The sequence below is a fragment of the Mustelus asterias genome, chromosome 19, assembly GCF_964213995.1.
Source record: "Mustelus asterias chromosome 19, sMusAst1.hap1.1, whole genome shotgun sequence".
NCBI classification, from domain to species: Eukaryota; Metazoa; Chordata; class Chondrichthyes; order Carcharhiniformes; family Triakidae; genus Mustelus; species Mustelus asterias.
The window spans coordinates 12860582-12874071 of record NC_135819.1 but is presented as its reverse complement, the minus strand read 5'-3'; the positions used below and the strand labels follow the sequence as shown (position 1 = coordinate 12874071).

Below are 13490 nucleotides of genomic sequence, written 5' to 3'. Positions count from 1 at the left end.
TATTCGAGGCAAGGTACTAACATGGATTGACGATTGGCTGTCAGACAGAAGGCAGAGAGTTGGGATAAAAGGTTCTTTCTCAGAATGGCAACCGGTGACAAGTGGTGTCCCGCAGGGTTCAGTGTTGGGGCCACAGCTGTTCTCTTTATATATTAACGATCTAAATGACGGGACTGGGAGCATTCTGGCCAAGTTTGCCGATGATACAAAGATAGGTGGAGGGGCAGGTAGTATTGAGGAGGTGGGGAGGCTGCAGAAAGATTTAGACAGTTTAGGAGAGTGGTCCAAGAAGTGGCTGATGAAATTCAACGTGGGCAAGTGCGAGGTCTTGCACTTTGGAAAAAAGAATAGAGGCATGGACTATTTTCTAAACGGTGACAAAATTCATAATGCTAAAGTGCAAAGGGACTTGGGAGTCCTAGTCCAGGATTCTCTAAAGGTAAACTTGCAGGTTGAGTCCGTAATTAAGAAAGCAAATGTAATGTTGTCATTTATCTCAAGAGGCTTGGAATACAAAAGCAGGGATGTACTTCTGAGGCTTTATAAAGCACTGGTTAGGCCCCATTTGGAGTACTGTGAGCAATTTTGGGCCCCACACCTCAGGAAGGACATACTGGCACTGGAGCGGGTCCAGCGGAGATTCACACGGATGATCCCAGGAATGGTAGGCCTGACATACGATGAACGTCTGAGGATCGTGGGATTATATTCATTGGAGTTTAGGAGGTTGAGGGGAGATCTAATAGAAACTTACAAGATAATGAACGGCTTAGATAGGATGGACGTAGGGAAGTTGTTTCCATTAGCAGGGGAGACTAGGACACGGGGGCACAGCCTTAGAATAAAAGGGAGTCACTTTAGAACAGAGATGAGGAGAAATATCTTCAGCCAGAGAGTGGTAGGTCTGTGGAATTCATTGCCACAGAGGGCTGTGGAGGCCGAGACGTTGAGCGTCTTCAAGACAGAAATTGATAAATTCTTGATTTCTCGAGGAATTAAGGGCTATGGGGAGAGAGCGGGTAAGTGGAGTTGAAATCAACCATGATTGAATGGTGGAGTGGACTCGATGGGCCGAATGGCCTTACTTCCGCTCCTATGTCTTATGGTCTAAAGTCCAACAGGTTTATCTGGAGCCATGAGCTTTCGGAGCACTGCTCCTTCATCAGGTGAGGGAAGAGGTAGGTTTCACAAACACGGCAAATATAGACAGAGACACAATTGCAAGATAATGGTTGGAATGCGAGTCTTTACAGGTAATCACGTCTTTACAGGTACAGACAGTGTGAGTGGAGAGAGGTTAAAGAGGAGTGAATTGTCTCAAGCCAGGACAGTTAGTAAGATTTTGTTGTCGTAGCGTTTGCATGGACAATGGATGAATTGGACACCCCATGACAATCACCAGGCAGGAGTGTTCCCTTCCTCTTGGGGAACACTTCAGCAGTCAAGGGCATTCAGCCTCCGATCTTCGGGTAAGCGTTCTCCAAGGCACCCTTCAAGACACATGGCAATGCAGAATCGCCGAGCAGAAACTGATAGCCAAATTCCGCACACATGAGGACGGCCTCAACCGGGATCTTATGTCACACTACATGTGACCCCACCATTTGGGCTTGCAAAATCTCACTCACTGTCCGGGCTTGAGACAATTCATACCTCTTTAACCTGTGATTAAACCTCTCTCCACTCGCACTGCCAGTACCTGTAAAGACTTGATTACCTGTAAAGTTTCGCATTCAAAACGTCATCTCGCAATTGCGTCCTTGTCTATATATGCCGTGTTTGTCAAACCTACCTCTCCGCTCACCTGAGGAAGGAGCAGCGCTCTGAAAGCTCGTGATTCCAAATAAACCTGTTGGACTTTAGCCTGGTGTTGTGAGACTTCTTACTGCGCCCCACCCCAGTCCAACGCCGGCATCTCCACATCATGGCCCATTGGGCAGCTGGGCAGAACGCTCCCAAATTGAACCATTTGAGGCAAAGAGCGTTGGGAAAACGGCCACCGTTAAAAGTAAGCAACAGAGAAAACGGGTGGGGAAAGGCAGGGAAGTGGCAGGTCTCACTGCTTTCCAAAACAAGCTCTTTTTTTTTCACTGGCACTCACCGATTGACACTTGCAGGTGTATCCAAGTGGCGTATTGACCGTGATTTTGCAGTGGCCCCCATTCTGGCAGGGCTGAGATTCACACATGTTGATGACGCTTTGGCAGTGACGGCCTATGGGAGAAAAGAAAAATTACAGGATGAACTGTTAAGTTAAGTTAATTTATTAGTCACAAGTAAGGCTTACATTAACACTGCAATGAAGTTACTGTGAAAATTCCCCTAGTCGCCACCACCCCGGCGCCTGTTCGGGTCAATCCACCCTAACCAGCAAGTTTTTTCAGACTGTGGGAGGAAACCGGAGCACCTGGAGGAAATCCACGCAGACACAGGGAGAACGCAGTAGCGCAGTGGTTAGCACTGATGCTTCACAGCTCCAGGGTCCCGGGTTCGATTCCCGGCTCGGGTCGCTGTCTGTGTGGAGTTTGCACATTCTCCTCGTGTCTGCGTGGGTTTCCTCCGGGTGCTCCGGTTTCCTCCCACAGTCCAAAGATGTGCGGGTTCGGTTGATTGGCCATGCTAAAATTGCCCCTTAGTGTCCTGAGATGCGTAGGTTAGAGGGGTTAGTGGGTAAAATATGTAGGGATATGGCCTGGGTGGGATTGTGGTCGGTGCAGACTCGATGGGCCGAATGGCCTCCTTCTGCACTGTAGGGTTTCTATGATTCTATGAACGTCCAGACACCGCACAGGCAGTGACCCAAGCCGGGTCCCTGGCACTGTGAGGCAGCAGTGCTAACCCCACTGTGCCACCTGGGTTGTAGCGGGGGTCAAAGGGCGCTTGCAAAGGATCACTGTCGTTGATTGCAAGCACAGGGAGCAACAAAGGCAATCTTACAATATCATTACTCGTTGAAACTGTGTCACACACAAGTGAGGATGTAAAGTACTCACATTTGAAATTAAAGTAAGTCATCTCAGGAAAACAAAAGGCTTGTGAACATTTCCAATGATTTGACAGCAGATACACAAATCAGTGAGGGCAGTAATGAATGTTTAAGAGAGCCATAAAAACAATGCAAACAAAGCTCATTGCCAGAGGAATGTAATTGTAAAGTTGAGAATTCAGTTTAAACTTGAAGTTAAATTAAACATTTCATATAACCTTTGTCAGCCCGCACTTGATGTATTACGCAGGTCTCTGTGCTACTAAAAGGAGGGGTACTGGAGAAAATGCGAAAAAGATTTATCATAGAATCCCTACAGTACAGAAGGAGGTCATTCAGCCCATCGAGTCTGCACCGACACGGGGAGAACATGCAGACTCCGCACAGACAGTGACCCAAGCTGGGAATCGAACTCAGGTCCCTGGCGCTGCGAGGCAGCAGTGCTAACCACTGTGCCACCATGCCGGTTTGTAACCATTCGGGAAAACTGAACAAACTATGGCTCTTGGCTCGAGAAAAGGAAAGGCCGAGAGCTTCCCTGATTAAGGGCTTGAAAATGAAGAAAGGGTTAGATTTGGTGGCTGTCGAGATGCTTCTACTTGTGGGGGGAGTCCCAAATGAGCATTTGGAAACATAAGATAGTCACTAATAAATTCAACTGGGAACTCAGAATCATAGTATCCTACAGTGCAGAAGGAGGCTATTCAGCCCATCGAGTCTGCACCAACCACAATCCCACCCAGGCCCTATCCCCATACATTTACCCGAGCTAGTCCCCCTGATACTAAGGGGCAATTTAGCATGGCCAATCCACCTAAGCCGCACATCTTTGGACTGTGGGAGGAAACTGGAGCACCCGGAGGAAACCCACCCAGACACGGGGAGAATGTGCAAACTCCACACAGACAGTGACCCAAGGCCTGGAATCAAACCCGGGTCCCTGGCGCTGTGAGGCAGCAGTGCTAACCACTGTGCCACCGCGTCACCCCAGAAGAAACGCCTTTACCCAGAGAGTGGTGAGGGTGGAGAGCCAGGAGTATTTGAGGAGATGCCTTTATGGGAAATTAGAATGATAAAGACATAAGAACATAAGAACATAAGAAATAGGAGCAGGAGTAGGCCATCTAGCCCCTCGAGCCTGCCCCGCCATTCAATAAGATCATGGCTGATCTGACGTGGATCAGTACCACTTACCCGCCTGATCCCCATAACCCTTAATTCCCTTACCGATCAGGAATCCATCCATCCGCGCTTTAAACATATTCTGCGAGGTAGCCTCCACCACCTCAGTGGGCAGAGAATTCCAGAGATTCACCACCGTCTGGGAGAAGAAGTTCCTCCTCAACTCTGTCTTAAACCGACCCCCCTTTATTTTGAGGCTGTGTCCTCTAGTTTTAACTTCCTTACTAAGTGGAAAGAATCTCTCCGCCTCCACCCTATCCAGCCCCCGCATTATCTTATAAGTCTCCATAAGATCCCCCCTCATCCTTCTAAACTCCAACGAGTACAAACCCAATCTCCTCAGCCTCTCCTCATAATCCAAACCCCTCATCTCCGGTATCAACCTGGTGAACCTTCTCTGCACTCCCTCCAATGCCAATACATCCTTCCTCATATAAGGGGACCAATACTGCACACAGTATTCCAGCTGCGGCCTCACCAATGCCCTGTACAGGTGCATCAAGACATCCCTGCTTTTATATTCTATCCCCCTCGCGATATAGGCCAACATCCCATTTGCCTTCTTGATCACCTGTTGTACCTGCAGACTGGGCTTTTGCGTCTCATGCACAAGGACCCCCAGGTCCCTTTGCACGGTAGCATGTTTTAATTTGTTTCCATTGAGATAGTAATCCCATTTGTTATTATTTCCTCCAAAGTGTATAACCTCGCATTTATCAACATTATACTCCATTTGCCATATCCTCGCCCACTCACTCAGCCTGTCCAAATCTCTCTGCAGATCTTCTCCGTCCTCCACACGATTCACTTTTCCACTTATCTTTGTGTCGTCTGCAAACTTCGTTACCCTACACTCCGTCCCCTCCTCCAGATCATCTATATAAATGGTAAACAGTTGCGGCCCGAGTACCGATCCCTGCGGCACGCCACTAGTTACCTTCCTCCAACCGGAAAAACACCTATTTATTCCGACTCTTTGCTTCCTGTCGGATAGCCAGTCCCCAATCCACTTTAACACACTACCCCCAACTCCGTGTGCCCTAATCTTCTTCAGCAGCCTTTTATGGGGCACCTTATCAAACGCCTTTTGGAAATCCAAAAACACCGCATCCACCGGTTCTCCTCCATCAACCGCCCTAGTCACATCTTCATAAAAATCCAACATGTTCGTCAAGCATGACTTTCCCCTCATGAATCCATGCATGATGAAGAAAGAAATGGAGAGACATGCTGAGATTAAGTAATTAGAGTGGGAGGAGACTCGTGTGTGGCGCATAGACAGATTGGGTTGAATAGCCTAATTCTCGTGTGCATATTCTGTGTAGGCTGCTCTGGTTTTGAGAGTGTGGCCTTGTGGTGAACTGCCACACCCTCCCCCATTCTTTATATTTGTAACGGGCACCTTTCTTCATTAGAAACTGAACAGAAATGGAGCCGATGCACCTGGCAACAACCTGCTGCATTACAGGTAACCCAACCCCTCAAAGAGCAACATCAGTAAAGAAAAGACACTTTAAAACTGTCGGTATCTCCTGGGGTATGTTAGCGAGAGAGAAAGGGTGAGAGAGAGAGAGGGAGGGAGGAGGAGGGGAAAGGAGAGAAAGAGAGAGAGAAAGAGGGGAGAGAGAGAGAGGGGAGAGAGAGAGAGCGCAAGAGACTGGATGAAATCTTTTGAGTTAACCAAATAAACTGACTCAGCAAATTCAGGGATAAATTGAAAGGCAGCCGTTTAAAGGGGTCCTGCACCACAGTAAACATAGGGCGGGATTTTCCAGCCGCACTCGCCCCAAAATCCCACCCGAGGTCAACGGACCTTGGTACGTCCGTCCCTCACCCACTAGAATTCCTGTAGCGGGCAGGATGGTAAAATTCCCCCCATAATCTCTAAAAGGAAATGTGAAACATCGATACAAAAAGGGATTGAATGAGTTGGTAGAAAACACTCCAGTCCCTGCAGTGCCCACTGGGCAAGGGATCACACTGGTACACAGTGTGTGTCCCCTTTCCAGAGATACCCGGCAGCGAATGGGTGAAGTCTGTGTGTGTGTGTGTGTGCGTGCGCGCGTGCGTGTGTGTGTATGAGTGAGTGTGTGTGTGTGTGTGTGTGTGTGTGCGTGCATGCGCGTGCGTGTGAGAGTGTGTGTGTGCGCGTGCGTGTGTGCATGCATGTGAGTGTGTGTGTGCGTGTGTGTGGGCACATGTGCACGTGCGTATGTGCATGCGTGCTTGTGTGTGCGCGTGCGCATGCGTATGTGCATGCGTGCTTGTGTGTGTGCGCGTGCGTGTGCGTATGTGCATGCATGCTTGTGTGTGCACGCGTGCGTGTGCGTATGTGCATGCATGCTTGTGTGTGTGTGCACGTGCGTGTGCGTATGTGCATGCATGCTTGTGTGTGTGTGCGCGCGTGCGTGTGCGTATGTGCATGCGTGCTTGTGTGTGTGTGTGTGCGCGTGCGTGTGCGGATGTGCATGCGTGCTTGTGTGTGTGGTGCATCAACCAGAGACAGGATTGTTGCAAACGACTCTTGTGATGTGAGCAACAGACAGAAGGAAAGGCTGGATAAGTAAAGTTTATTTATTAGTCACAAGTAGGCTTACATTAACACTGCAATGAAGTTACTGTGAAAATCCCCCTAGTCGCCACACTCCAGTGCCTGTTCGGGTACACTGAGGGAGAATTTAGCACCTAACCAGAAAGTCTTTCGGACTGTGGTAGGAAACCAGAGCACCCGGAGGAAACCCACGCAGACACGGGGAGAACATGCAGACTCCACACAGACAGTGACCCAAGCCGGGAATCAAACCCGGGTCCCTGGCGCTGTGAGGCAGCAGCGCTAACCACCGTGCCGCCCCAGATTGCACTCGGAGGTGTATTCAAGAGGCAGCATCAAAATGAGAGAACAATGTTATAGGTCATTGGAAAAGTGAGCAAGGGAGACAGAGTGGGGTGGAGTGTGCTTGATTGAGTAACTGGGGGAATTATCCTGAATCAGTGCCATGCCGACATCCAGTTAATCTCACTGACCTGTGAAGCCAGGCTTGCACACACACTGGTAGTCATTCGGCAGCTGGACGCAGTCGGTGGTTGTCTGTGAGTTACAAGGGTTTGACAGGCACTCGTTAATATCACCCTCGCAGCGATCACCAGTGAACCCTGGTGGGCAGTTACAGGTGTAGCCTCCGATTCTATCCACACAGGTCCCGTTATTCATACACTTGGACGCACTTGCGCCAGGAGAGAGGCCGCAATCATCTTCATTAATTTCACAAAGCACGCCTGCAAAAGACAATTCCAAGTAGTAAAAGACGGCTGAAGCATTGTGACCAAGACTTCACAAGTTACAGAAGAAATCGAGGATGAATGTAACGATTAGGGGTCAGAGTTAACTGGGACTAAGGCTGAAATTCACAATAGCTCATGGTTACCCTGTGATATAACCTTTACAACCGAGAAAACAGTGGCCCAACCATCTTCAGCGGCTTCATCAATGACCTTCCATCTCACAAAAGGTCAGAAGTGGGGATGTTCGCCGATGATTGCACAATGTTCAGCACCATTCGCGACTCCTCAGATACTGAAGCAGTCCATAACCAAATGCAGCAAGTCCTGGACAATATCCAAGCTTGGGCTGACAAATTGTAAGTAACATTTGTGCTACACAAGTGCCAGGCAATGACCATCTCCAACAAGAGAGGAATTAATCATTGCCCATGGGATATTCAAGAGCATTACCATCGCTGAATCCCCCACTATCAACATTCTGAGGGTCACCATTGACCAGAAACTGAACTGGACTAGCCATATAAATACTGTGGCTACAAGAGCAGGTTAAAGGCGAATAACTCACTCCCCAACCCCCCCCCCAAGGCCTGTCTACCAGACGCAAGGAAAAATTTACAAGGAAAATTGATGTTGTTGTTGATAGTCAGGAGTGTGATGGAATACTCTCCACTTGCTTGGATGGGTGCAGCTCCAACAACACTCAAGAAGCTTGACACCATTCAGGGTAAAGAAACCCACTTGATTGCTACTCCTTCCATGAACATTTACTCCGATGAATAGTGGCAACAGTGTGTACCATCTATAAGATGTACTGCAGCAACTCACCAACATTCTTTGGGCAGCACTTTCCAAACCCACAACCTCTACCATCAAGAAGGACAAGGGCAGCAGACACCTGGGAATGCCACCACCTGGAGGTGCCCTTCCAAGTCGCTCACTGTCCTGACTTGGAAATATAATCGGCCGTTCCTTCACTGTCACTGGGTGAAAATTCTGGAACTTCTTCTCCAACAGCACTGTGGGTGTACCTACACCACAGGGACTGTAGCGTTTCAAGAAGGTGGTTCACCCATAGAATCATAGAATCCTTACAGTACAGAAGGAGGCCATTCGGCCCATGGAGTCTGCACCGAACAGAATCCCACCCAGGCTCTATCCCCATAACCCCATGCATTTACCCTAGCTAGTCCCCCTGACACCAAGGGGCAATTTAGCACGGCCAATCCACCTAACCCGCACATCTTTGGACTGTGGGGGGAAACCGGAGCACCCGGAGGAAACCCACGCAGACACGGGGAGAACGTGCAGACTTCACGCAGACAGTGACCCAAGCCGGGAATCGAATCCAGGTCTCCGGCGCTATGAGGCAGCAGTGCTAACCATCGTGCCAACATGCCATTCACCACCTTCTCAAGGGGCAATTAGGGATGGGCAATAAATGCTGCCTACCTAGAGATGCCCACAAGTCCAAGTGTAAAGAACTTCAGGCACCACTGCCATGCCACACTACCCTCACCTGTTGGGGGGCACGGAATGCGGAAAGGGGTTGTAAAATTCCATCCCCATTGTGAACAGGTCTAATACCTGGCCTTGTGTCTGGTGACAATTTAACTGCAGTGACAGGGTTGGGTTTTAATTGCTGCTCGTAACATCTTAACTCAAACGATCCAAAATCGGGATGGTGCAAAGTGGAACCAACATTAGTTCAAACTCCTGAGGCCAAAGAAACAACTTCGCTGCCGGAATTTTACCACCCGGCCCGCCTTGAGGCTCGTGAGATCCCACCCGCGGCCAATGGAGAATGCCGTTCCGCGAGCCTCGCCCGCCCCGATTCTGGGGTGGGCAAGGCGGCAAAATTCCAACCCACATGTTTAACCCTCAATTGACCTGGAAATATCGGACAACTCACGCAACCTAAATCCTTTCAACTCCGCTCTTTGTTGTTGTGCTGCACTGCTCAGTGATAACCTCTTGCTCTTCCATCTTGCGAACAGTTCTCCACATCCTACTTTTGAGCCCTCGGGATTCAATGTTCTCCTCCATCTTAATCCCCCACTTGCACCCCCTTTCCTCTCTTTTCTTTTCACATTCCGTACAGTGACAACCAAATGTGAATGTAGAAGGTATAATTCGCAAGTTTGCAAAAAACTGGTGATAGTGAGGAGGATTGTCTGAGGCTACAGACTGTTATTGATCAGTTGGGTCGAGCCACGGCAGATGGGATTTAATCCTGATAAATGTGTGGTAATGCATTTTGGGAGGTCTAATAAGGGTAGGACATACACACTCCCTGAGAGTGTTGAGGAAAAAAGGGACCATGGTGTCCAAGTCCATAGGTCCCTGAAAGTCGCAGCACAGATAGATAGGATGGTGAAGAAGGCATGCGGAATGCTTGCCTTCATTAGCCGGGGCATGGAATATAGAAGCAGGGAGGTCTGGGTACAACTTTATAAAATATTGGTTAGGCCATAGATGGAGTACCGTGTGCAGTTCTGTTGTCAGACTATCGCAAGGAAGTGATTGCACTGGAGAGGGGGCAGTGGAGATTCACCGGGATGTTGCCTGGGATGGAAAGCTTCAGCTATGAGGGGAGACTGGATAGGCTGGGGTTTTTTTTCCCTGGAGCAGAGGAGGCAGAGGGGGGATCTGATAGAGGTGTACAAAATTATGAGAGGCACAGATAGGGTAAATTCTAAGAATGTTTTCCCCACAGCACAGGTGTCTTAAGACCAGAGGGCAAAGGTCGAAGGTGAGGAGTAAGTGGTTGAGAGGGGATCTGAGGGAAAATGTTTTCACCCAGAGGGTGGTGGAATGTTGGTACGTGCTGCCTGAGAGGGTGCTGGAGACAGCATTTAAGAAAAATCTGGACAGGCATTGAAATCACCAAGACATTGCAGGCTCTGGACCAAGAGCTGGTAAATGGGATTAGTATAGATTGGTATTTGATGGCAGGAGTAGATGTGGTGGGCCAAAGGGCCTATTTCTGTTCTGTACGACTCTATGACATGCACTCCTCGATACGATTGGGGCGGCATGGTGGCACAGTGGGTTACAGCCTCACAGACCCGGGTTTAATTCCTGGCTCGGGTCACTGTCTGTGTGGAGTCTGCACGTTCTCCCCGTGTCTGTGTGGGTTTCCTCCGGCTGCTCCGGTTTCCTCCCACAGTCCAAAGATGTGTGGGTTAGATGCATTGGCCATGGTAAATTGCCCCTTAGTGTCCCGGGATGCGTAGGGTAGAGGGATTAGCGGGGTAAATATGTGGGGTTATGGGGATAGGGCCTGGGTGGGATTGTTGTCGGTGCAGGCTCGATGGGCCGAATTGCCTCATTCTGCACTGTAGGATTTCTCCCTCCCTCCACCTCTCACATCTGACCAGCTGTTGTTTGTTATTAAAGTTGCTACTTCTTATGGCAGCTTCTTTAGCTCCAACACATTCTCCCCCTTCTGAGCTCTGACGAAGGTTCCAGACTCGAAATGTTAACTGTGTTTCTCTCCTGAGAGATCCAGCAGACCTGCTGTTTTTCCAGTTTCCTCTGTTCTTGTTTCAGATTCCAGCATCCACTCATTTTCTCTTTTCCTAATTTAAACCAGTTTATGTGACGAATCCGAACTCACTTACCCAGGGTTCCTGGTGGACAGGAGCAGATGTATCGGCCAATCAGATCAAGGCAGGTGCCTCCATTCTGGCATGGGTTTGACTCACACTCATTCACCTCCAGTTTGCAGGTCTTCCCCTTGTAGCCCGGCATGCACTGAGGGAAAGAGGTCAAAGTTTAATTCAGCACGGGACATGACAAGCACATCTCTCAACATAAGGAGCAGCACGGTAGCACAGTGGTTAGCGCTGCTGCTTCACAGCTCCAGGGACCCGGGTTCGATTCCCGGCTTGGGTCACTGTCTGTGTGGAGTTTGCACGTTCTCCCCGTGTCTGCGTGGGTTTCCTCCGGGTGCTCCGGTTTCCTCCCACAGTCCAAAGATGTGTGGGTTAGGTTGATTGGCCATGCTAAAATTACCCCTTAGTGTCCTGAGATACGTAGGTTGGAGGGATTAGTGGGTAAATGTGTAGGAATATGGGGGTAGGGCCTGGGTGGGATTGTGGTCGGTGCAGACTCGATGGGCCAAATGGCCTCTTTCTGCACTGTAGGGTTTCTAGGATAAGACATAGGAGCAGAATTAGGCCACTCGGCCCATCGAGTCTGCTCCGCCAGTCAATCATGGCTGATATTTTTCTCATCCCCATTCTCCTGCCTTTTCCCCATAACCCCTGATCCCCTTATCAATCAAGAACCTATCTATCCCTGTCTTAAAGACACTCAATGACCTGGCCTCCACAGCCTTCTGCGGCAGAGAGTTCCACAGATTCACCACTCTCTGGCTGAAGAAATTCCTCCTCATCTCTGTTTTAAAGGATCGTCCCTTTAGCCTGAGGTTGTGCCCTCTGGTTCTAGTTTTTTCGACTGGTGGAAACATCCTCTCCACGTCCACTCGAAGCAGGCACGTTAACAACGTTCAAGGTGTATCTTGATATCCACCCTGGACATTCTTTCTTCCACCTTCATCCGTCGGGAAAAAGATACAAAACTCTGAGGTCGCATACCAACCGACTCAAGAACAACGTCTTCCCTGCTGCCAGCAGACTTTTGAATGGACTTACCTCGCATTAAGTTGATCTTTCTCCTCACTCTAGCTATGACTGTGACACTATATTCTGCATTCTCTCCTTTCCTTCTCCCCTATGTACTCTATGAACGGTATGCTTTGTCTGTATAGTGCGCTAGAAACAATACTTTTCACTGTATCCCAATACACATGACAATTGTAATGACTTTAATCAGGCAATTGAAGTGGGCCCGTTAGAATATGAACTCCCTGCTTAAGGGCCAAATTGATGGGCCAATCAGGGAGCCTCTTGCTTTGTATTTATCCAGGCGTGTCAGTTCCTCTGGGACTCCTAGTGTAGACTGCTGACTGAAAGCCTTCTGTATGCTGTTGTCAGACCAAAGGGATTTTGGTGAAGGGACTTCTGCCTCCGAGGACTCATTACAACAATAATAAATCAAATCAAATCAAGAAAAATACAAAAAATATTAACAATAAACATGAGGAGAGGTTCCCATCAGTGAAAAATGAAAGCCATGATGTGGAGATGCCGGCGTTGGGACTGGGGTGGGCACAATAAGAAGTCTCACAACACCAGGTTAAAGTCCAACAGGTTTATTTGGTAGCACGAGCTTTCGGAGCGCCGCCCCTTCTTCAGGTGAGTGCCTCCAAATAAACCTGTTGGACTTTAACCTGGTGTTGTGAGACTTCTGACTGCAAAATGAAAGAGCTTGAGGCATCTTCTCCAAAGCCCCTTAGGGACGGGCCGTTGAGATGTAGCATTGTGCTCCTGTTGCTTCTCACCTCACACACGTAGCCTCCGACGAAGCTCCTGCAGGTGGCGCTATTGTGACATGGGTTGGAGGCGCACTGGTCCACCTCGCTCTCACAGTAGCTGCCGGTGTAGCTCTTGGGGCAGATACAGTAATGCGCGTTCCCCGCCCTGAAACACGAGCCTCCGTGATGGCAGAGTTGGGTCACAGCCACTCCTTGTGAAAAAAGAGCAGAACAGCAATGAAGATATGTCTGAACATCGGGACAAACGGACAGTGCTTGATTGCACATCCGCTCTGAAAGGGCAAATCTGGATGGTTAGCTGGTACAGGCAGAATTGGGAGTGAAAACAGCAAGATTCAGTGTCCACAGCAGAGCTACTTACAATGCCACGGTTGGGGTCTTAACCACTAGGATTGGAGCATGTTCTCACTTCAATATCAACATTCAGCACTCCTTTTTTTTGCTACCATGGGGCCTGGTTTTAGCTCAGTTGGCTGGACAGCTGGTTAGCGATGCCAACAGCGCGGGTTCGATTCCCGCACCGGCTGAGGTTATTCATGAAGGCCCCGCCTTCTCAACCTCGCCCCCTCGCCTGAGGACTGTGGAGTTTGCACATTCTCCCCGTGTCTGTGTGGGTTTCCTCTGGGTGCTCTGGTTTCCTCC

General features: G+C 49.3%; 1 protein-coding gene across 1 annotated transcript in view; it reads right to left on the bottom strand.

Moving 5' to 3' along the window:
• notch3 (notch receptor 3) overlaps positions 1-13490 on the bottom strand; it is a 241975-nt gene that overhangs the window by 27612 nt on the left and 200873 nt on the right. Inside the window, exons 21-24 of the mRNA XM_078235047.1 lie at positions 12855-13039; positions 11071-11203; positions 7193-7444; positions 2102-2214 (exon numbers count right to left, since the gene is read on the bottom strand). Of these exons, the coding sequence (XP_078091173.1) occupies positions 2102-2214; positions 7193-7444; positions 11071-11203; positions 12855-13039 (683 nt within the window). The remainder of the gene's footprint in view (positions 1-2101; positions 2215-7192; positions 7445-11070; positions 11204-12854; positions 13040-13490) is intronic.